This window comes from Salvelinus alpinus, chromosome 18 (assembly GCF_045679555.1).
Source record: "Salvelinus alpinus chromosome 18, SLU_Salpinus.1, whole genome shotgun sequence".
Lineage (NCBI taxonomy): Eukaryota > Metazoa > Chordata > Actinopteri > Salmoniformes > Salmonidae > Salvelinus > Salvelinus alpinus.
The window spans coordinates 3367979-3393771 of record NC_092103.1 but is presented as its reverse complement, the minus strand read 5'-3'; the positions used below and the strand labels follow the sequence as shown (position 1 = coordinate 3393771).

At 42.6% G+C, this 25793-nt stretch overlaps 1 protein-coding gene across 11 annotated transcripts in view; it reads left to right on the top strand.

Moving 5' to 3' along the window:
• LOC139543520 (dynamin-1) overlaps positions 1 to 25793 on the top strand; it is a 111377-nt gene that overhangs the window by 46585 nt on the left and 38999 nt on the right. For all 11 annotated transcript variants that reach the window (XM_071349668.1, XM_071349672.1, XM_071349667.1 and 8 more), the window contains one exon: positions 128 to 241. In XM_071349668.1, the coding sequence (XP_071205769.1) occupies positions 128 to 241 (114 nt within the window). The remainder of the gene's footprint in view (positions 1 to 127; positions 242 to 25793) is intronic.

Here is a 25793-nt window from a genome sequence, read left to right as displayed (position 1 = left end):
TTGTGTTTGCCTGCCTTTCTGAATCTGTTTTTCTTTCTCTGTCTCTGTCTCTGTCTCTGTCCCTCCCTCCCTCCCTCCCTCCCTCCCTCCCTCCCTCCCTCCCTCCCTCCCTCCCTCCCTCCCTCAGGTGATCAGGAAGGGCTGGCTGACCATCAACAACATTGGCATCATGAAGGGAGGAGCAAAGGAGTACTGGTTCGTCCTGACTGCTGAGTCCCTGTCCTGGTACAAGGACGATGAGGTGAGGCTATGGTTGTACCTACACACTGGGTTTAAAAGCAAAGATTTCATACTTGAGAGATTTTATGCAGGTACCTCATTTGCTTATTTACCATTTCTGTCACAATTTTCAGAAGGACCTCACATATACAGGTTTCTCAGAAAATGACTTAATAAATACATTTTCATTGGCTGTATTGTGTTGGATGAAATGACAATTGAAGACAACTAAACTGCTGGTCTTTACTGCTCTCATTCAGCTATTGGCGCCTGCATTTGACACGTCACCCAACAGCGATGTGTCTCATTTTAACGCCAACTCTTTCACGTGTGACTCTGGGTTGTTGTTTCCAAAACCAGTAATGGACTGATTTCTGTTGGATACTTTACGGATGTTTTGCTGCCAAGGAGATTCAACGAGTATTTTTCATCGTTTCCTAACAGTGAATTGTGCTGGTGGAGTTTGGTGGTTGTGTTTAAAATGACATGTCTTGATAATAGAACCTAACAAGGTTTGAACCAGGTCAGATTGGTCAACGACAATCCCAGAATCCGTTGTAGCTTTATTAAGAGCTAGCCACAGCCGCTCCGCTGACTGACTGACATCATTGTGTGTGTGTGTGTGTGTGTGTGTGCTTATCTGATAATTAGGGTAACACTTTATTTGGATAGTCCATCTGTAGACGCTCTACAAACTATATGTCACATTTCAACTAACTATCTACTAACCCTAACCTTAACCCTTACCCTAACCCTAACCCTAACCTTAACCCTTACCCTAACCCTTAATCTAAACCTAACCCTAACAGTAACCTTGCAAGCATTTGCTTGTCAGCAGGTAGTTTTGTTGATAGTATGACCATCTGTAAAGCATCTGCAGATGGAAAATCTGGACTATCCCATTAAATTGTGACCATCATTTTTTATATATATCAGAGAGTCTGTTCTTTAACACACTGAAGGTAATGAGATGAGTGAAGGGACGTTTGTGTGTGTGTGTGGAGGGGGGAGGGGGTGGGCAATTAGAGGAAGTAGAGAGGTTGGGGGTATTGTAGGGCTAGGTGTAGTAGGAGAGGAGTCTGTTCAAAGTGAGACAGGGCCCCCAGCATGTCAGACACCAAAGCTGGCACCCACATGTGCATACCAGAGCCCTGCTCTGAGTGTGTGTTCCCAATTACACACACATGTACACACACAATACACTGTTAGGGCTGGCCTGCATGTTCCCCTTCAAGACTTAGGCCAGGGCTGCTTCTCATAAACATATTCTATTTCAAAGGGCGCTAGAGAGGATGGGGGAAAGGGGGAAGAGAAAGGGGAGGGAATTGGCTACAAAGTAGAAGAGGGAGGGGAGGAGTGTCTCTGGTTAGCTGGTTAGGGCCACAGTAACAAGGACCATGTGGGATGGAGAGAGAGAGCGAGGGATGCTGTGGTCTTCCTTTCATCTCTTGCTGAACAAAAGTCTCTGTCTACTCCCTCCCTCTTTTCTCCCATCCCCAGAGCCCTGCCGCAAATAACTAAACCACATAGAGGGCAGGAACCCCCCTCTGCCTTTACCTTCCGTCCCCCCGTCCCGTCGGCGTTGCCCCACGTGTATTTATTTGAAAATAGCAGTCTCTCAGAACACGGGGACTCAAAACTAATATAGCACCGCTGCTCCAGCTCAGAGGAGGGACTAATGTGGTTTAATGAGCAGGGAACAGAAACATTTCCATGCCTTTGTCCAAGCAAAGTGGACATGCTTTAATTTGTATACACTCAGTCACACACTAAAGCACACTCTGGGGCGTACACACACTCAGGGCCCACACTGGCTAACGGACACACACACTCAAACCTAGTATATGTAATGTACACTATTTAGCAGAGTTGAATAGCCTTTGTCCATTCATTCATACACATGACCATCCCCACTGACACACGTAGAGAGCTTTACAACATTTCTCCCATTTCAAATTTTACTAGCTAGCTTCTCATCATTGTGAACCCCTGCCCTGCCCAGCACAGGACACAATGCCTACTGCCGAAGCAGGACCATAGCCTTGACCATATCCTCCCATCGTTTTATAAGATACCACAGCACACACACGCACACACACGCACACACACGCACACACACACACACACACACACACACACACACACACACACACACACACACACACACACACACACACACACACACACACACACACACACACACACACACACACACACACACACACACACACACACACACACACACACACACACACACACACACACACACACACACCTCCACATCCAGACACTAATAATAACCTTCAACTACCCCAGTTTTGGCACAGGGTAGGGTCTAGGGGGTTAGGGGATCTGGTTTGTATTACCAGACATGCCAGGGCTGTGAATCAAGCAGCCCTGGAGCCCAGAACTCCCCAAAGCCTCTCAAACCAGAGAAGAAGTGAATGAAGAGAAACCCTCAAAAGCATGAGTAAACACCAAGCCCATGACTCTCACTGGCCCCCACTGTCTGGACAGCAATTATATACACTACCGTTCAAAAGTTTGGGGTCACTTAGAAGGCCAGTATCCCGGAGTGGCCTCTTCACTGTTGACGTTGAGACTGATGTTTTGCGAGTGCTATTTAATTAAACTGCCAATTGAGGACTGACAAGTGAGGCGTCTGTTTCTCAAACTAGACACTCTAATGTACTTGTCCTCTTACTCAGTTGTGCACCAGGGCCTCCCACTCCTCTTTCTATTCTGGTTAGAGACAGTTTGCGCTGTTCTGTGAAGGGAGTAGTACACAGTTTTATACCAGATCTTCAGTTTCTTGACAATTTCTCACATGGAATAGCCTTCATTTCTCAGAACAAGAATAGACTGACAAGTTTCAGAAGCAAGTTCTTTGTTTCTGGCCATTTTGAGCCTGTAATCCAACCCACAAATGCTGATGCTCCAGATACTCAACTAGTCTAAAGAAGTTTTATTGCTTCTTTAATCAGCACAACAGTTTTCAGCTGTGCTAACATAATTGCAAAAGGGTTTTCTAATGATCAATTAGCATTTTAAAATGATAAACTTGGATTAGCTAACACAACGTGCCACTGGAACACAGGAGTGATGGTTGCTGATAATGGGCCTCTGTAGATATTAAAAATCAGTAGTTTCCAACTACAATAGTAATTTACAACATTAACATGAACAATGTCTACACTGTATTTCTGATCAATTTGATGTTACTTTAATGGGAAAAAAAAATATTTTCTTTTAAAAACAAGGACATTTTTAAGTGTCCCCAAACTTTTGAACGGTAGTGTACATACACGTTGCTAACATGCACGCACGCACGCACGCACGCACGCACGCACGCACGCACGCACGCACGCACGCACGCACGCACGCACGCACGCACGCACGCACACACACACACACACACACACACACACACACACACACACACACACACACACACACACACTCAAAACATAATGTGAGCTTTCAAGGATGCTATAATCGTCATCGAGCTGCTGTGAGACCCTCCACACTGGATGTCACTGCAGAACCCTGTGTGTGTGTGTGTGTGTGGGGGGGAGTCTCCTTGCAGCTCGGTCCTGCTATAAAGCTACCGTAAAAGAGTCTCAACTGGAGATCTGAGCTGTAAATAACCTGGGGGGAAATAGGAGGCGCTCGCTCTCAACAGCACTCACCAAAACGTGTGTTTGTGCGCACATCTCTTTGCTTATGGCTATGTGCCGTTTGTGTGTGTGTATGTGTGGTGTGTGTATGTACGCCTGTGTGTGTGCGTGTGTGTGTTTGCAGACGTGTATATGGTGTGCGTATGTGTGCATATTTCCATGAATGTGTGTGCGTATTTGTGGTTTGTATGTGTTTGTGCATCCATGAATTTGTGTGTATGTTCATGAATGTGTGTGTGTATATGTGTGTGTGTGTGTGTGTGTGTGTGTGTGTGTGTGTGTGTGTGTGTGTGTGTGTGTGTGTGTGTGTGTGTGTGTGTGTGTGTGTGTGTGTGTGTGTGTGTGTGTGTGTGTGTGTGTGTGTCTCAGGCACTGCATCTCATAAAAAGCAGTTGCGCTCTACAGCAGACTGTTAAGTGGAAACATGTTGCTGTGTGGTTTTCATTCCTCTGGTTGAATCTAAGAGTCGGGATATCGTGTGAATGAGTCAACTCTCTCTGTACGTATGTGTGTGTGTGAGAGAGAGTGAAAGACATAAGTAATCCCCCTTCTCTTTTAGGTCAGTCTAGCCAAGAACAAAATGGTCACATGACATCATACAGTATGTAATGTTGCCAGTTACAGTGTATATACTTTTACAGGAGACATAAGCCTATCGTAGGAAAAGCAAACAAAAGCATAGACATAATTTAGATATTTTCCTTCTTCATGTCAGTGACTTTAGATGTTGTCTTTTTGCCTGTCTTCTGCACATTGGTCGGCTTGGGGTTAGAACCACCACTTCTTTATGTAGCTCAGGCAGTGACTTAATTGTAAGCTTCAGTTTAGTGTAGAGCAACAGGAATGCTTTGGGTTAACACTCTATGGTCATTCCTATTCCTGTGTGCTGTGTCTTAGTCATCCTCCTGTGGTTGGAATATTTTGGTTCTTCATACAAATATAACCACTCCAGTAGAAGCCATCTTGAATATATCTATGTTCATTACCAATACCAGTGATTCCCATTCAACCATAGACAATAAATCTATAAAATGGACAGTCTTATTCAATGTTAAAATCTGTTGTTTTAATTCTTGCTCATGACAATATTTACAAAACCTGACTTGGTTAGGAGTAGAGAAGTATCTCTATGGCAGACGTCTTAACCCAGTAAAGACACCAAGTAAGCCCAGAATGTTCTTCAAAAAACTTTATTTCAACTTCTCAGGACATACAGTTAGTCATCAACTCAAATGCATCACCAATAGCTAGAACCGGAATTAAACATAATGTCCATATGAATCTTTGACTGTTTTACGAGTAAAAAGCTACATGATCAGTCTTCACTCTTATATCGGGTGCATTTCTTTAGATTTTTTTTTACAAACATTTGCCCATCAATGGAGGAACTCAACAGAACACACGGAACAGTATTAAGACAGGCATTTAGTTGGGCATGGCCTGCTTCTGTGGTTGAGCCTGATATTTACGACTGTGCCAGGCTTTCCTAGAGTGGTGCCATGGTCTTTCTGGCTGCTTTTGCCCACTGGTTAGCTGTCTCTCAGTGTCCTGATTCTCGCGCTTCCCCACCCAGCCTAACCAATGTGCAGACTACTGTACAACCACTAGTTCCTGAACAGGTAGTCTGAACACTGGGCAGGCGGGGCGGGCTGCCGGTCCACGAGGGAGGGGGGTAAAGGAGCTATATATATATATAAACACTCACACATACTGCACTGAACACACACACACTGCACAGACGTGCACACACACACATGTACACACTGAACACATGTACATATACTCACATATATCTGCACTGTATCCGAAATAGTTATTTGACCGAATCTGTGGGCTCAGGAGAGAAGAGGGATTTCTGCCCATTGGAGAAAGGAGGAGTGGTCTTGCCTGCAGGAGAGAGAGAAATAGAGTAAAAGGCTGAGGTTATGGAGTGATGGGTTGTGATTGGCAGCCTGAGCATTCATGCCTGTGTTCTGCAGAGAGAGATAGAGAGAATGAGGTAGGGAGAGAGAGAGAAGTAGGGATAGAGATACAGAGAGTGAGAGAGAGGCAGAGAAACAAAGGCAGAGGGAGCGAGCGAGGGAGAGAGAGAGGCAGAGAGAGAGAGGCAGAGAGAGAGAGGCAGAGAGAGAGGGGCAGAGAGAGCACGAGAGAGAGAGGCAGAGAGAGAGGGGCAGAGAGAGAGAGGCAGAGAGAGAGGGGCAGAGAGAGCAAGAGAGAGAGGCAGAGAGAGCAAGAGAGAGAGAGACATTCCAAGCCATGAGTCACAGAGGAGAGGATTTTTAATTGTGCGGTGTGTCAATAGTCTCTAAAATTAGTTTTTAAAATGTTTACACACACACACACACACACACACACACACACACACACACACACACACACACACACACACACACACACACACACACACACACACACACACACACACACACACACACACACACACACACACACACACACACAGACAAGCGTTGAGGTAAAATTGACATTTACAATCTGTCTTTTCCACTACACATAAGAAATGAATCAGTCAGAAATGAACCGAACTAAGAACTCTGGTCTTAGATTAAAGTTGGTTTGTTGATGACACTGCTCCTTTACCATCTGTAGTACTACTGTCAGGAAACAGTCACCAAGCGGTCAAAACCACTAACAGACTTACCGGTAGAAACACACAGTCAGCATAGATAGCGGTTCATACCCAACTTTTCAAAACCATGTCCTCCCACAAACACATCAGTCTAGAGCCCATCATTCCTTCACAATCACTAATCACAGAGAAGACACAGAGGATAGAAGAGATACCTAGTCCGTTTTGAGGGTTCTGGATGGGTTGGTCTATAGACTCTCGCTCTCCAGCTCCTCTTCTCCTCCTTTCTCTGTCTTTCACTTCGTGGCATCTCTTGGGAGAGAAGTCTCCTTTGCCAGTTGATGATCTTTGTTATCTCAACCAAGTTGAATCCTACCACTTTTTCACCCTCCAACTCCCTGTCTCCCTCTCCCCTCTCCCCTCTCCCTCTCTCCTCTGACTGGAGAGAACATTTTGCATTCAGGTAGCCTCCTGTTGTTTGGCCATGGCAGTCCATTGGAGCAGAGAGACGCTGGAGGTTGTAACAGAGTTGTAACAGCGTTGTCACAGCGCTGTCCAGAGGCTCTTTCCTCAGTGCGAGAGGATTCCCGCTGAGGGGTAGAGCGAGGACTAGCAGTAGGCTTGACGTGGCAGACGAATGGTCCCCAAAGTATCCCTGGCGAGAGGGAAGGAGAGAGAGAGGGAGATGGAGGCAAAAGAGAGAGAGAGAGAAAAGAGAGGAAAGAGGAGGAGCTCTTATTTTCCATTTTTATGTTCTCCCTCCTCTGTCTGGGTCTGTGTTTTTTTCAGCTTGGGCTTTTGGGGAGGTAGCAGGAAGTGGAAGGTCAGGGGTCAACAGGAAGTGAGGCGCATTCATTTGCTGCTTGTGTTGTGTAATTGTAGCGGGGAACAGGGGCTGGAGGGAAGGGGAGGGGGATAGGGAAGGGTTGTGTAGCTGGTGAGCTTTTTGGGGAAGCATATATGTGGGAGTACTGGGTGTCTGTGTGCGCGCGTGCGAGCGCTCGCGCGCGCGCGCGTGTGTGTGTGTGTGTGTGTGTAATTGTTGGGGTGGGGTGGGTATATTGGTTGTGTGTTAGCAAGTTTGTAGGTTTGTATGCAATGTTTCAGTAAATGTACTGTATGTATCAGTTGGTGTGTTTGCAGGTGTGTGTTTGTGGTCAGTGAGACTGTGTGTGTGTGTGTGTATAGTATGTGTGCCTGCGTGTATTTTTTGGCGTGTGTGTGTGTGTGTGTGGGGGGGGGGGGGGGGCGGGGGGGTAGAGGTTGGATGACTGCAGAGGCTCTGTGGCTTTGTAGCCAGGGCAGGAATGTCGGCGTTTCTTGGCGAGAAGGAAGGCTTGTAATAACTCCAGATGTGGTCTCTCTCTCTCTCTCTCTCTCTCTCTCTCTCTCTCTCTCTCTCTCTCTCTCTCTCTCTCTCTCTCTCTCTCTCTCTCTCTCTCTCTCTCTCTCTCTCTCTCTCTCTCTCTCTCTCTCTCTCTCTGTCTGTCTCGCTCTCTCTCCGTCTCTCTCTCTCTCCGTCTCTCTCTCTCTCTGCTCTGTTTTTGCTTCTAAAGCTGATTACCTCTCCCTGTACAGCTTGAATAAAAGGTTCTTTATACTGGTCTACACCCCCCACCCGTCCCTCACCCCCCCACCCCATCAGAGAGAGGTGGACTGGTGAATTGGAAAGTGCGGGGGTGCTAGGGGTTGATTGCTGGTAAATCAGAACCATAGTGTGTGTGTGTGCAGAGGGAATAGGGTCTACTGGTTAGAGACATGGCAGTAGTGGAATAGTCCAGTGTACATGACAAACAGAGGAACTCCAAGAAAAGTATTTGGTACCTCTATCATTCCTTTTCAAACTCTCTTCATTATCTCTCTCCCTTTCTGTCTGGTGGTAGGTCTCACGCATGGTGATGCTGTGTGTGTATGTACGCCTGTGTGTGTGCGTGTGTGTGTGTGTGTGTGTTCGTGTGCGCGCTGGAAAATCCTAACCAGAACGGGGGTTGGTGTGTGTATATATATGAGGGTTTCTTGGCTCAGCACTGGGTGGTGGCTGTGCTTGTGTGTTTGCTTTAGCTATGGTTTCTGAGCTCCAACCTGAGGGAGAAATCAAAGACAGCCCCCTCTGGGAGCCAGGTCAGCACTACTGAGAGAGGGGAGACGGTACAGATGGAGGGAAAAAGAGAAGGAGAAAGAGAGGTAGCGGTAGAGAGGAAACAGAGGTAAAGAATGAGCAAGTTAGAGAGATGGAGAGTGGGAAAGAAAGGGATTTTCAAGTTAGGTTTGGGATTGGAAGAAATGAATAGCAGAGGGTGGGAGGGATGGAGGGTGACTTTGGCTGCACTAACATTGTTTCCACAGTTTGGACATCCAAGATGCCTCAACTTCAACTCACATCCCTTGTCTATGACGCCAGGCCAGACACACTGAGAACCAATACTGAGTCCAACTCATCCAGCCTTGTCATAAAATACCTCTGACTTTTTATGTTTATCTTGGTTTATCTGGATCTGGATGGACATTGTTTGTGTGTGTGTGTGTGTCTATGTTAGTGTGTGTGAGTTTGTATGAGTGCGTCCCTTTGTGCATATACAGTATGTGTGCCTGCATATGTGTAAGCCTTTGAGCACTATGGAGAGGCTTTATCTGAACTGCTGTGTCACATCTAGGCCAAAACCAATACGACCAGACTGGAATCATATTCTATGCTTTCACTCCAGATGGATTAGTAAGAAATGCTCAAAATAAACTTCAAGATTGTAGACTTCTAGAAGAGATGAGATAATATGTCAAATAACAATTAGTCGTTTTTTCCTGTCATATGCCAAATTATTTAGGCTCCTTTCCCCCTCTCCGTTTATTTTGCCATGGGGAGGTACAGTGGCAAGAAAAAGTATGTGAACCCTTTGGAAATACCTGGATTTCTGCATAAATTGGTCATCAAATTTGATCTGATCTTCATCTAGGTCACAACAATAGACAAACACAGTCTGCTTAAACTAATAACACACACATTATTGTATTTTTCTTGTCTATATTGAATACATCATTTAAACATTCACAGTATAGGTTGGAAAAAGTATGTGAACCCCTAGGCTAATGACTTTCCAAAAGCTAATTGGAGTCAGGAGTCAGCTAACCTGGAGTCCAATCAATGAGACGAGGTTGGAGATGTTGATTTAGAGCTGCCTTGCCCTATAAAAAACACTCACAAAATTTGAGTTTGCTATTCACAAGAAGCATTGCCTGATGTGAACCATGCCTCGAACAAAAGAGATTTCCGAAGACCTAAGATTAAGAATTGTTGACTTGCATAAAGCTGGAAAGGGTTACAAAAGTATCTCTAAAAGCCTTGATGTTCATCAGTCCACTGTAAGACAAATTGTCAATAAATTGAGAAAGTTCAGCACTGTTGCTACTCTCCCTATGAGTGGCTGTCCTGCAAAGATGAGTGCAAGAGCACAGCGCAGAATGCTCAATGAGGTTAAGAAGAATCCTAGAGTGTCAGCTAAAGAACATGCTAACATCTCTAATGACGAGTCTACGATACGTTAAACATTAAACAAGTGGTGTTCGTGGGAGGACACCATGAAAGAAGCCACTGCTGTCCAACAAAAACATTCCTGCACATCTGAAGTTTGCAAAAGTGCACCTGGATGTTCCACAGCACTACTGATCAAATATTCTGTGGACAAATGAAACTACAGTTGAGTTGTTTAGAAGGAACCCACAACACTATGTGTGGAGATAAAAGGCACAGCACACCAACATCAAAACCTCATCCCAACTGTAAAGTATGGTGGAGGGAGCATCATGGTTTGGGGCTGCTTTGCTGCCCCAGGTCCTGGACAGCTTGCTATCATCGCCGGAAAAATGAATTCCCAAGTTTATCAAGACATTTTGCAGGAGAATGTTAGGCTATCTATCCGCCAATTGAAACTCAACAGAAGTTGGGTGATGCAACAGGACAACAACCCAAAACACAGAAGTAAATCAACAACAGAATGGCTTCAACAGAAGAAAATAGGCCTTCTGAAGTGGCCCAGTCAGAGTCCTGACCTCAACCCGATTGAGATGCTGTGGCATGACCTCAAGAGAGCAGTTCACACCAGACATTCAAAGAATATTGCTGAACTGAAACTGTTTTGTAAAGAGTAATGGTCCAAAATTCCTGCTGACCGTTGTGCAGGTCTGATCCGCAACTACAGAAAACGTTTGGTTGAGGTTATTGCTGCCAAAGGAGGGTCAACCAGTTATTAAATCCAATGGTTCACATACTTTTCCCACCCTGCACTGTGAATGTTTACACGATGTGTTCAATAAAGACATGAAAACCTATAATTGTTTGTGTGTTATTAGTTTAAGCAGATTGTGTTTGTCTATTGTTGTGACTTAGATGAAGATCAGATCACATTTTATGACCAATTTATGCAGAAATCCAGGTATTGCCAAAAGGTTCACATACTTTTTCTTGCCACTGTATATAGTGATCTACACATTTTCTCACTCCCATTCCCTATTCCCACCAGAACTGACCACCTTGTTATCTCTCCACACACGCATTGGATCATCCTTGGAGGGAGTGTGTGTGTGAGACACAGTTAAACAAATTGTTGTTGTCAGACATACTCCAGTTTGTCCTGATATACAGTTTGCTTACAGTTCAGGTTTCATAGTGGAGCTTTTAGAGAGTAATATGACAGCTATGTAAATAAGCCACAATATCTGATAAGGAGAATGACAATGCACTGAGTAAGCAACCAGCTCTCACAGTCTCACTTCAGAATTAGACGTTCATCCATGTTTTTCAAACGTCAAATTTCGAAGTTGTTCCAAACGTCACGTGTTTTAAACGTCACGTGTTTAAGGTTAAGGGCAGGCATTAACTCCAAATTCTTAAGGTTAGGCATTAACTCCGAATGGTTAAGGTAAGGGTTAAGGTTTGGTATAGGCTTAAAACAAAAATATCAGAAACAACTTTCTATCGCTTTACGCCCATCCACCATCCCGGTCCACAATGCCCTAGTAAAACAAAACCTACTTGAAGGTAACAGTTCTCACTGTTGCCCCTAGTGGCCAGTTTCCACGTCATCTCCCGACGTCCTCAGACATGGATGGATGTTGAATACTGACTTGTATCATGGGTGACCTGGCTGTGGGTAAGAGAGGTTTACTTAGAACAGATGGGGGCAAGAGAGAGGGAGCGGTAGAGAGAGTGGGGTGAATGCTAGAAAAATGTAATTGTATTTGTCACATACGCTGAATACAACAGGTGTAGACTTTACCGTGAAATATTTGCTTACGAGCCCTTCACAACGATCCAGAGTTAAAAAACATAATAAAAATACTAATACAAAAGGAATTAAAATACAAAAGAATATAGCTATGTACAGGGAGTACCAGTACCAGATCAATGAGGTATTTGAGGTAGATATGTACATAAAGGCAGGGTAAAGTGACTAGGCATCAGGATAGATAATAATAAGGTATTTGAGGTAGATATGTACATGAAGGCAGGGTAAAGTGACTAGGCATCAGGATAGATAATAATAAGGTATTTGAGGTAGATATGTACATGAAGGCAGGGTAAAGTGACTAGGCATCAGGATAGATAATAATAAGGTATTTGAGGTAGATATGTACATGAAGGCAGGGTAAAGTGACTAGGCATCAGGATAGATAATAATAAGGTATTTGAGGTAGATATGTACATGAAGGCAGGGTAAAGTGACTAGGCATCAGGATAGATAATAATAAGAGTCAAATAAAGAAGAGCGTAGCAGCAGCATATGATGACTGTAAAAGTGTGTGTGTGTGTTTGTGTTGTGTCAGTATGCGTGTGTTTGTGTGTTAGTGTGTGCGTGCGTATGAAGTGAATGTGTGTGGGTTTTGTGTGAGATTGTCAGTGTAGTGTGTGTGTGTGTGTGTGTGTGTGTGTGTGTGTGTGTGCGTGCGTGCGTGCGTGCGTGCGTGCGTGCGTGCGTGTGTGCGTGCGTGCGTGCGTGTGTGTGTGTGTGTGTGTGTGTGTGTGTGTGTGTGTGTGTGTGTGAGTATATATGTGTATATAGTGTGTATATACTGAATATAGTCTTGTGACTGTGCATGGAGTCAGTGCAAGATTGGGTCAGTGTATAGTCCGTGTAACCATTTAATGAACTATTTAGCAATCTTATAGCTATTTAGCAGTCTTATGGCTATTTAGCAGTCTTAAAGCTTGGGGGTAGAAGCTGTCTCAGAGTCTGTTGGTCCGAGAGCTGAAGCTCCGGTACTGTTTGCCGGACGGTAACAGAGTGAACAGTCTATGGCTTGGTTGGCTGGAGAGAGAGAAACCGCTGGTGCAAAGTGGGAATGAGAGAGCACCCCTGCCTGGTAGAGGAGACAGAGAGAGGGAACGATGGAGTCAGGCATGTGGATAATTCTCTCTCCAGCCCCGTGCTGATGAGATAAACAAGTGGTGTCTGTTTTTCTTTCAATAAATGGTCTTATTTCGTGTTCCCTCCATACTCCCCCACTCACGCCTACAGAGTTGCATATCTCTCAAAACCATACGTTCATAGAAGCACATACTGTATATGCCTTCCTCCTCCCATTCCCCCTGTACTTCACAAGAGCTACAATAAGGGAAAAAGTTCAGGGCTAGCCTGGCACAATAGGCAACATTGTTATACAAAACAGCTACATTGGTTTTGTGTGTATGTTTGTGTGTATTTGTGTGTATGTTTGTGTGTATTTGTGCGTATGTTTGTGTGTATTTGTGTGTATGTTTGTGTGTATTTGTGTGTATGTTTGTGTGTATTTGTGTGTATGTTTGTGTATGTTTGTGTGTATTTGTGTCACGTTCCTGACCTGTTTTCCTTTTTCTTGTATTTATTTAGTTGGTCAGGGCGTGAGTTGGGTGGGTTTGTCTATGTGGTATTTTCTATGTTGGGATGTTTGTGTCCGGCCGGGTATGATTCTCAATCAGAGACAGCTGTCAATCGTTGTCCCTGATTGAGAATCATACTTAGGCAGCCTGGGTTTCACTTGTGTTTTGTGGGTGTTTGTCTTCCGTGTAGTCGTTGTGCCACACGGGACTGTTTGTCGGTTTTCTATTTGTTATTTTGTTTCATTATAGTGTTCAGTTCGATGCTAATAAATTATGGACACTAACCACTCCGCGTATTGGTCCGATCCTTCTCGCCTCTCCTCGTCCGAGGAGGAGGAATTAGAAAGCCGTGACAATTTGTGTGTATGTTCGTGTGTATTTGTTTGTGTGTATGTTTGTGTGTATAATTGTGTATATTTGTGTGTATGTTTGTGTGCGGACGCTAAAATATTTGGGTCCTTCATACTCACAATTAGTCATTGTTGATCCAAATCATTTTTCAAGTGTCTGTGTATTTGTGCTTCTGTGTTTTTGTATGTTTACGTTTATGTGTGTGTGTGTGTGTGTGTGTGTGTGTGTGTGTGTGTGTGTGTGTGTGTGTGTGTGTGTGTGTGTGTGTGTGTGTGTGTGTGTGTGTGTGACTGCAGACTGGTCTCTTTGAACTTGCTGAAGTGTTAGAGATTTATGGATGACACATACAGTACCAGTCAAAAGTTTGGACACACCACTCATTGCAGGGTTTTTCTTTATTTTTACTATTTTCTACATTGTAGAATAATAGTGAAGACATCAAAACTATGAAATAACACGTGAAATCATGTAGCAAGCAAAAAAGTGTTCAACAAATCAAAATATATTTTTGATTATTCAAAGTAGCCACCCTTTTCCTTGATGACAGCTTTGCACACTCTTGGCATTCTCTCAACCAGCTTGATGAGGTAGTCACCTGGAATGCATTTCAATTAACAGGTGTGCCTTGTTAATTTGTGGAATTTCTTTCCTTCATAATGTGTTTGAGCCAATCAGTTGTGTTGTGACAAGGTAGGGGTGGTATACAGAAGATAGCCCTATTTGGTAAAAGACCATGTCCATATTATGGCATGAACAGCTCAAATAAGCAAAGAGAAACGACAGTTCATCATTATTTTAAGACATGAAGGTCAGTCAATTTGGAAAATTTCAAGAACTTTGAAAGTTTCTTCAAGTGCAGTTGCAAAAACCATCAAGCATTATGATGAAACTTGCCCTCATGAGGACCGCCACAGGAAAGGAAGACCCAGAGTTACCTCTGCTGCAGAGGATACGTTCATTAGAGTTACCAGCCTCAGAAATTGCAGCCCAAATAAATGCTTCACAGAGTTCAAGTAACAGACACATATCAACGTCAACTGTTCAGAGGAGACTGTGTGAATCAGGCCTTCATGGTCGAATTGCTGCAAAGAAACCACTACTAAAGGACACCAATAATAAGAAGAGACTTGCTGGAGCCAAGAAACATGAACAATGGACATTAGACCATTTCATTTGTCCTTTGGTTTGATGAGACCAAATTTGAGATTTTTGGATCCAAACGCCGTGTCTTTGTGAGACGCAGAGTAGGTGAACGGATGATCTCCGCATGTGTGGTTCCCACGGTGAAGTATGGAGGAGGAGGTGTGATGGTGTGGGGGTGCTTTGCTGGTGACACTGTCAGTGATTTATTTAGAATTCAAGGCATACTTAACCAGCATGGCTACCACAGCATTCTGCAGCGATACACCATCCCATCTGGTTTGCGCTTAGTGGAACTATCATTTGTTTTTCAACAGGACAATGACCCAACACACCTCTAGGCTGTGTAAGGGCTATTTGACCAAGAAGGAGAGTGATGGAGTGCTGCATCAGATGATCTGGCCTCCTCAATCCCCCGACCTCAACCCAATTAAGATGGTTTGGGATGAGTTGGACTGCAGAGTGAAGGAAAAGCAGCCAACAAGTGCTCAGCATATGTGGAAACTCCTTCAAGACTGTTGGAAAAGCATTCCAGGTGAAGCTGGTTGAGAGAATGCGAAGAGTTTGCAAAGTTGTCATCGAGGCAAAGCGTGGCTATTCTGAAGAATCTAAAATCTAAAATATATTTTGATTAGTTTAACACTTTTTTGGTTACTTCATGATTCTATATGTGTTATATCATAATTTTGATGTTTTCACTATTATTCTACAATGTAGAAAATAGGAAAAATAAAGAAAAACCCTTGAATGAGTAGGTGTTTCCAAACTTTTGACTGGTACTGTACATGCACACACACTCGTTAACTTGACATTGCCCTCTCATTGATGACCCTCCTCAGCGGTGTGGGAATGTTCCCATGTGTTTATGTGGTCAGAAGGGGTTGTGTGTGTGTGTGTGTGTGTGTGTGTGTGTGTGTGTGTGTGTGTGTGTGTGTGTGTGTGTGTGTGTGTGTGTGTGTGTGTGTGTGTGTGTGTGTGTGTGTGTGTGTGTGTGTGTGTGTGTGTGTGTGTGTGTGTGTGAGAGAGAGAGAGAGAGCCTCCCACCCTCCTTTGACTGCTGGTGGTCAATGTTGATTGTAGAAGGTCACTAGTTGCCCCAGGGATGTTAGAATGACCTTTGACTGAGTTAAATATAACACAAATAATTAGACATTTAGCATTACCCTCTATGGCACACATTTAGCATTTCCCTCTATGGCGGGAAATATAATTTACTTGTAGACCTGTATTTAAATGCTGCTGTGCTGAATGAACCTGTAGTAGTGAGCCTTGCTTCCTTCTCTTGAAGATTTGTTTTTATTTAACACAGGAAACAGAGCACAAAAGAGCCCTAGGTTTGCCAACGATTTGCCAAATGTTTGCGAAGACGTTTGACTAAAGTGCAGAAGGAAGTCAGGCACCCCACATTTTTACATGTTGTCTCGAAATAGTCAAATTTTAGCAGAGCCAAATGTTACTGTTGTAAATTGTTTTCTGTGCGTGTTTTAACAGTTTGGAAGCATTGTGCATTGCTATAAATGTCATAAGGTTGTATAAAGGTTTCAATGAGATTTAGTCATTGACTATTCTCCCTCTGGCTACTTCCCCATATTATTAAGGGAAAATATAACTAACTGAAACACTCTATAAGGTTGTCTGGATGTTTGGAACGTGTTCTTCTTGGCGAGAGTTATGGTAAGAGGAGGAACTATACTTATCCTTTTTTTTCAGGGGTCAAATTATGAATTTAGAGGTCAGGGAGCCCTATTTGTAGGGGTAAGGGTTTAGTCAGGGTTGAACATAAGGCTAGGGTTATGTCAAGATAAGGGTTATGGTTAGGGTTACAGCTGTAAATACAATGCAGTATCAGGTTAGGGTTAGGGTTACAGCTGTAAATACAATGCAGTATCAGTCTAGGGTTAGGGTTACAGCTGTAAATACAATGCAGTATCAGTCTAGGGTTAGGGTTAGGGTTACAGCTGTAAATACAATGCAGTATCAGTCTAGGGTTAGGGTTACAGCTGTAAATACAATGCAGTATCAGGTTAGGGTTAGGGTTACAGCTGTAAATACAATGCAGTATCAGTCTAGGGTTAGGGTTACAGCTGTAAATACAATGCAGTATCAGGTTAGGGTTAGGGTTACAGCTGTAAATACAATGCAGTATCAGTCTAGGGTTAGGGTTACAGCTGTAAATACAATGCAGTATCAGTCTAGGGTTAGGGTTACAGCTGTAAATACAATGCAGTATCAGTCTAGGGTTAGGGTTACAGCTGTAAATACAATGCAGTATCAGGTTAGGGTTAGGGTTACAGCTGTAAATACAATGCAGTATCAGGTTAGGGTTAGGGTTACAGCTGTAAATACAATGCAGTATCAGTCTAGGGTTAGGGTTACAGCTGTAAATACAATGCAGTATCAGGTTAGGGTTAGGGTTACAGCTGTAAATACAATGCAGTATCAGTCTAGGGTTAGGGTTACAGCTGTAAATACAATGCAGTATCAGGTTAGGGTTAGGGTTACAGCTGTAAATACAATGCAGTATCAGTCTAGGGTTAGGGTTACAGCTGTAAATACAATGCAGTATCAGTCTAGGGTTAGGGTTACAGCTGTAAATACAATGCAGTATCAGGTTAGGGTTAGGGTTACAGCTGTAAATACAATGCAGTATCAGTCTAGGTTTAGGGTTACAGCTGTAAATACAATGCAGTATCAGGTTAGGGTTAGGGTTACAGCTGTAAATACAATGCAGTATCAGTCTAGGGTTAGGGTTACAGCTGTAAATACAATGCAGTATCAGGTTAGGGTTAGGGTTACAGCTGTAAATACAATGCAGTATCAGTCTAGGTTTAGGGTTACAGCTGTAAATACAATGCAGTATCAGTCTAGGGTTAGGGTTACAGCTGTAAATACAATGCAGTATCAGGTTAGGGTTAGGGTTACAGCTGTAAATACAATGCAGTATCAGTCTAGGGTTAGGGTTACAGCTGTAAATACAATGCAGTATCAGGTTAGGGTTAGGGTTACAGCTGTAAATACAATGCAGTATCAGTCTAGGTTTAGGGTTACAGCTGTAAATACAATGCAGTATCAGTCTAGGGTTAGGGTTACAGCTGTAAATACAATGCAGTATCAGTCTAGGGTTAGGGTTACAGCTGTACATACAATGCAGTATCAGTCTAGGGTTAGGGTTACAGCTGTAAATACAATGCAGTATCAGTGTAGGGTTAGGGTTACAGCTGTAAATACAATGCAGTATCAGGTTAGGGTTAGGGTTACAGCTGTAAATACAATGCAGTATCAGGTTAGGGTAGGGTTACAGCTGTAAATACAATGCAGTATCAGTCTAGGGTTAGGGTTACAGCTGTAAATACAATGCAGTATCAGGTTAGGGTTAGGGTTACAGCTGTAAATACAATGCAGTATCAGTCTAGGTTTAGGGTTACAGCTGTAAATACAATGCAGTATCAGTCTAGGGTTAGGGTTACAGCTGTAAATACAATGCAGTATCAGTCTAGGGTTAGGGTTACAGCTGTAAATACAATGCAGTATCAGTCTAGGTTTAGGGTTACAGCTGTAAATACAATGCAGTATCAGGTTAGGGTTAGGGTTACAGCTGTAAATACAATGCAGTATCAGTCTAGGGTTAGGGTTACAGCTGTAAATACAATGCAGTATCAGGTTAGGGTTAGGGTTACAGCTGTAAATACAATGCAGTATCAGTCTAGGTTTAGGGTTACAGCTGTAAATGCAATGCAGTATCAGTCTAGGGTTAGGGTTACAGCTGTAAATACAATGCAGTATCAGTCTAGGGTTAGGGTTACAGCTGTAAATACAATGCAGTATCAGTCTAGGTTTAGGGTTACAGCTGTAAATACAATGCAGTATCAGGTTAGGGTTAGGGTTACAGCTGTACATACAATGCAGTATCAGTCTAGGGTTAGGGTTACAGCTGTAAATACAATGCAGTATCAGTCTAGGGTTAGGGTTACAGCTGTAAATACAATGCAGTATCAGGTTAGGGTTAGGGTTACAGCTGTAAATACAATGCAGTATCAGTCTAGGGTTAGGGTTACAGCTGTAAATACAATGCAGTATCAGGTTAGGGTTAGGGTTACAGCTGTAAATACAATGCAGTATCAGTCTAGGTTTAGGGTTACAGCTGTAAATACAATGCAGTATCAGTCTAGGGTTAGGGTTACAGCTGTAAATACAATGCAGTATCAGTCTAGGGTTAGGGTTACAGCTGTAAATACAATGCAGTATCAGTCTAGGTTTAGGGTTACAGCTGTAAATACAATGCAGTATCAGGTTAGGGTTAGGGTTACAGCTGTACATACAATGCAGTATCAGTCTAGGGTTAGGGTTACAGCTGTAAATACAATGCAGTATCAGTCTAGGGTTAGGGTTACAGCTGTAAATACAATGCAGTATCAGTCTAGGGTTAGGGTTACAGCTGTACATACAATGCAGTATCAGTCTAGGGTTAGGGTTACAGCTGTAAATACAATGCAGTATCAGTCTAGGGTTAGGGTTACAGCTGTAAATACAATGCAGTATCAGGTTAGGGTTAGGGTTACAGCTGTAAATACAATGCAGTATCAGGTTAGGGTTAGGGTTACAGCTGTAAATACAATGCAGTATCAGTCTAGGGTTAGGGTTACAGCTGTAAATACAATGCAGTATCAGGTTAGGGTTAGGGTTACAGCTGTAAATACAATGCAGTATCAGTCTAGGTTTAGGGTTACAGCTGTAAATACAATGCAGTATCAGTCTAGGGTTAGGGTTACAGCTGTAAATACAATGCAGTATCAGTCTAGGGTTAGGGTTACAGCTGTAAATACAATGCAGTATCAGTCTAGGTTTAGGGTTACAGCTGTAAATACAATGCAGTATCAGGTTAGGGTTAGGGTTACAGCTGTAAATACAATGCAGTATCAGTCTAGGGTTAGGGTTACAGCTGTAAATACAATGCAGTATCAGGTTAGGGTTAGGGTTACAGCTGTAAATACAATGCAGTATCAGTCTAGGTTTAGGGTTACAGCTGTAAATACAATGCAGTATCAGTCTAGGGTTAGGGTTACAGCTGTAAATACAATGCAGTATCAGTCTAGGGTTAGGGTTACAGCTGTAAATACAATGCAGTATCAGTCTAGGTTTAGGGTTACAGCTGTAAATACAATGCAGTATCAGGTTAGGGTTAGGGTTACAGCTGTACATACAATGCAGTATCAGTCTAGGGTTAGGGTTACAGCTGTAAATACAATGCAGTATCAGTCTAGGGTTAGGGTTACAGCTGTAAATACAATGCAGTATCAGTCTAGGGTTAGGGTTACAGCTGTAAATACAATGCAGTATCAGTCTAGGGTTAGGGTTACAGCTGTAAATACAATGCAGTATCAGTCTAGGGTTAGGGTTACAGCTGTAAATACAATGCAGTATCAGTCTAGGGTTAGGGTTACAGCTGTAAATACAATGCAGTATCAGTCTAGGGTTAGGGTTACAGCTGTAAATACAATGCAGTATCAGTCTAGGGTTAGGGTTACAGCTGTAAATACAATGCAGTATCAGGTTAGGGTTAGGGTTACAGCTGTAAATACAATGCAGTATCATTCTAGGGTTAGGGTTACAGCTGTAAATACAATGCAGTATCAGTCTAGGGTTAGGGTTAGGGTTACAGCTGTAAATACAATGCAGTATCAGGTTAGGGTTAGGGTTACAGCTGTAAATACAATGCAGTATCAGTCTAGGTTTAGGGTTACAGCTGTAAATACAATGCAGTATCAGTCTAGGGTTAGGGTTACAGCTGTAAATACAATGCAGTATCAGTCTAGGGTTAGGGTTACAGCTGTAAATACAATGCAGTATCAGTCTAGGTTTAGGGTTACAGCTGTAAATACAATGCAGTATCAGGTTAGGGTTAGGGTTACAGCTGTAAATACAATGCAGTATCAGTCTAGGGTTAGGGTTACAGCTGTAAATACAATGCAGTATCAGGTTAGGGTTAGGGTTACAGCTGTAAATACAATGCAGTATCAGTCTAGGTTTAGGGTTACAGCTGTAAATACAATGCAGTATCAGTCTAGGGTTAGGGTTACAGCTGTAAATACAATGCAGTATCAGTCTAGGGTTAGGGTTACAGCTGTAAATACAATGCAGTATCAGTCTAGGTTTAGGGTTACAGCTGTAAATACAATGCAGTATCAGGTTAGGGTTAGGGTTACAGCTGTACATACAATGCAGTATCAGTCTAGGGTTAGGGTTACAGCTGTAAATACAATGCAGTATCAGTCTAGGGTTAGGGTTACAGCTGTAAATACAATGCAGTATCAGGTTAGGGTTAGGGTTACAGCTGTAAATACAATGCAGTATCAGTCTAGGGTTAGGGTTACAGCTGTAAATACAATGCAGTATCAGGTTAGGGTTAGGGTTACAGCTGTAAATACAATGCAGTATCAGTCTAGGTTTAGGGTTACAGCTGTAAATACAATGCAGTATCAGTCTAGGGTTAGGGTTACAGCTGTAAATACAATGCAGTATCAGTCTAGGGTTAGGGTTACAGCTGTAAATACAATGCAGTATCAGTCTAGGTTTAGGGTTACAGCTGTAAATACAATGCAGTATCAGGTTAGGGTTAGGGTTACAGCTGTACATACAATGCAGTATCAGTCTAGGGTTAGGGTTACAGCTGTAAATACAATGCAGTATCAGTCTAGGGTTAGGGTTACAGCTGTAAATACAATGCAGTATCAGTCTAGGGTTAGGGTTACAGCTGTACATACAATGCAGTATCAGTCTAGGGTTAGGGTTACAGCTGTAAATACAATGCAGTATCAGTCTAGGGTTAGGGTTACAGCTGTAAATACAATGCAGTATCAGGTTAGGGTTAGGGTTACAGCTGTAAATACAATGCAGTATCAGGTTAGGGTTAGGGTTACAGCTGTAAATACAATGCAGTATCAGTCTAGGGTTAGGGTTACAGCTGTAAATACAATGCAGTATCAGGTTAGGGTTAGGGTTACAGCTGTAAATACAATGCAGTATCAGTCTAGGTTTAGGGTTACAGCTGTAAATACAATGCAGTATCAGTCTAGGGTTAGGGTTACAGCTGTAAATACAATGCAGTATCAGTCTAGGGTTAGGGTTACAGCTGTAAATACAATGCAGTATCAGTCTAGGTTTAGGGTTACAGCTGTAAATACAATGCAGTATCAGGTTAGGGTTAGGGTTACAGCTGTAAATACAATGCAGTATCAGTCTAGGGTTAGGGTTACAGCTGTAAATACAATGCAGTATCAGGTTAGGGTTAGGGTTACAGCTGTAAATACAATGCAGTATCAGTCTAGGTTTAGGGTTACAGCTGTAAATACAATGCAGTATCAGTCTAGGGTTAGGGTTACAGCTGTAAATACAATGCAGTATCAGTCTAGGGTTAGGGTTACAGCTGTAAATACAATGCAGTATCAGTCTAGGTTTAGGGTTACAGCTGTAAATACAATGCAGTATCAGGTTAGGGTTAGGGTTACAGCTGTACATACAATGCAGTATCAGTCTAGGGTTAGGGTTACAGCTGTAAATACAATGCAGTATCAGTCTAGGGTTAGGGTTACAGCTGTAAATACAATGCAGTATCAGTCTAGGGTTAGGGTTACAGCTGTAAATACAATGCAGTATCAGTCTAGGGTTAGGGTTACAGCTGTAAATACAATGCAGTATCAGTCTAGGGTTAGGGTTACAGCTGTAAATACAATGCAGTATCAGTCTAGGGTTAGGGTTACAGCTGTAAATACAATGCAGTATCAGTCTAGGGTTAGGGTTACAGCTGTAAATACAATGCAGTATCAGTCTAGGGTTAGGGTTACAGCTGTAAATACAATGCAGTATCAGGTTAGGGTTAGGGTTACAGCTGTAAATACAATGCAGTATCATTCTAGGGTTAGGGTTACAGCTGTAAATACAATGCAGTATCAGTCTAGGGTTAGGGTTAGGGTTACAGCTGTAAATACAATGCAGTATCAGTCTAGGGTTAGGGTTACAGCTGTAAATACAATGCAGTATCAGGTTAGGGTTAGGGTTACAGCTGTAAATACAATGCAGTATCAGTCTAGGGTTAGGGTTACAGCTGTAAATACAATGCAGTATCAGGTTAGGTTTAGGGTTACAGCTGTAAATACAATGCAGTATCAGTCTAGGGTTAGGGTTACAGCTGTAAATACAATGCAGTATCAGGTTAGGGTTAGGGTTACAGCTGTAAATACAATGCAGTATCAGTCTAGGGTTAGGGTTACAGCTGTAAATACAATGCAGTATCAGGTTAGGGTTAGGGTTACAGCTGTAAATACAATGCAGTATCAGTCTAGGTTTAGGGTTACAGCTGTAAATACAATGCAGTATCAGTCTAGGGTTAGGGTTACAGCTGTAAATACAATGCAGTATCAGTCTAGGGTTAGGGTTACAGCTGTACATACAATGGAGTATCAGTCTAGGGTTAGGGTTACAGCTGTAAATACAATGCAGTATCAGTCTAGGGTTAGGGTTACAGCTGTAAATACAATGCAGTATCAGTCTAGGGTTAGGGTTACAGCTGTAAATACAATGCAGTATCAGTCTAGGTTTAGGGTTACAGCTGTAAATACAATGCAGTATCAGGTTAGGGTTAGGGTTACAGCTGTACATACAATGCAGTATCAGTCTAGGGTTAGGGTTACAGCTGTAAATACAATGCAGTATCAGTCTAGGGTTAGGGTTACAGCTGTAAATACAATGCAGTATCAGTCTAGGGTTAGGGTTACAGCTGTAAATACAATGCAGTATCAGTCTAGGGTTAGGGTTACAGCTGTAAATACAATGCAGTATCAGTCTAGGGTTAGGGTTACAGCTGTAAATACAATGCAGTATCAGTCTAGGGTTAGGGTTACAGCTGTAAATACAATGCAGTATCAGTCTAGGGTTAGGGTTACAGCTGTAAATACAATGCAGTATCAGTCTAGGGTTAGGGTTACAGCTGTAAATACAATGCAGTATCAGGTTAGGGTTAGGGTTACAGCTGTAAATACAATGCAGTATCATTCTAGGGTTAGGGTTACAGCTGTAAATACAATGCAGTATCAGTCTAGGGTTAGGGTTAGGGTTACAGCTGTAAATACAATGCAGTATCAGTCTAGGGTTAGGGTTACAGCTGTAAATACAATGCAGTATCAGGTTAGGGTTAGGGTTACAGCTGTAAATACAATGCAGTATCAGTCTAGGGTTAGGGTTACAGCTGTAAATACAATGCAGTATCAGGTTAGGTTTAGGGTTACAGCTGTAAATACAATGCAGTATCAGTCTAGGGTTAGGGTTACAGCTGTAAATACAATGCAGTATCAGGTTAGGGTTAGGGTTACAGCTGTAAATACAATGCAGTATCAGTCTAGGGTTAGGGTTACAGCTGTAAATACAATGCAGTATCAGGTTAGGGTTAGGGTTACAGCTGTAAATACAATGCAGTATCAGTCTAGGTTTAGGGTTACAGCTGTAAATACAATGCAGTATCAGTCTAGGGTTAGGGTTACAGCTGTAAATACAATGCAGTATCAGTCTAGGGTTAGGGTTACAGCTGTACATACAATGGAGTATCAGTCTAGGGTTAGGGTTACAGCTGTAAATACAATGCAGTATCAGTCTAGGGTTAGGGTTACAGCTGTAAATACAATGCAGTATCAGGTTAGGGTTAGGGTTACAGCTGTAAATACAATGCAGTATCAGGTTAGGGTTAGGGTTACAGCTGTAAATACAATGCAGTATCAGTCTAGGGTTAGGGTTACAGCTGTAAATACAATGCAGTATCAGGTTAGGGTTAGGGTTACAGCTGTAAATACAATGCAGTATCAGTCTAGGGTTAGGGTTACAGCTGTAAATACAATGCAGTATCAGGTTAGGGTTAGGGTTACAGCTGTAAATACAATGCAGTATCAGTCTAGGTTTAGGGTTACAGCTGTAAATACAATGCAGTATCAGTCTAGGGTTAGGGTTACAGCTGTAAATACAATGCAGTATCAGTCTAGGGTTAGGGTTACAGCTGTACATACAATGCAGTATCAGTCTAGGGTTAGGGTTACAGCTGTAAATACAATGCAGTATCAGTCTAGGGTTAGGGTTACAGCTGTAAATACAATGCAGTATCAGGTTAGGGTTAGGGTTACAGCTGTAAATACAATGCAGTATCAGGTTAGGGTAGGGTTACAGCTGTAAATACAATGCAGTATCAGTCTAGGGTTAGGGTTACAGCTGTAAATACAATGCAGTATCAGGTTAGGGTTAGGGTTACAGCTGTAAATACAATGCAGTATCAGTCTAGGTTTAGGGTTACAGCTGTAAATACAATGCAGTATCAGTCTAGGGTTAGGGTTACAGCTGTAAATACAATGCAGTATCAGTCTAGGGTTAGGGTTACAGCTGTAAATACAATGCAGTATCAGTCTAGGTTTAGGGTTACAGCTGTAAATACAATGCAGTATCAGGTTAGGGTTAGGGTTACAGCTGTAAATACAATGCAGTATCAGTCTAGGGTTAGGGTTACAGCTGTAAATACAATGCAGTATCAGGTTAGGGTTAGGGTTACAGCTGTAAATACAATGCAGTATCAGTCTAGGTTTAGGGTTACAGCTGTAAATACAATGCAGTATCAGTCTAGGGTTAGGGTTACAGCTGTAAATACAATGCAGTATCAGTCTAGGGTTAGGGTTACAGCTGTAAATACAATGCAGTATCAGTCTAGGTTTAGGGTTACAGCTGTAAATACAATGCAGTATCAGGTTAGGGTTAGGGTTACAGCTGTACATACAATGCAGTATCAGTCTAGGGTTAGGGTTACAGCTGTAAATACAATGCAGTATCAGTCTAGGGTTAGGGTTACAGCTGTAAATACAATGCAGTATCAGGTCTAGGGTTAGGGTTACAGCTGTAAATACAATGCAGTATCAGTCTAGGGTTAGGGTTACAGCTG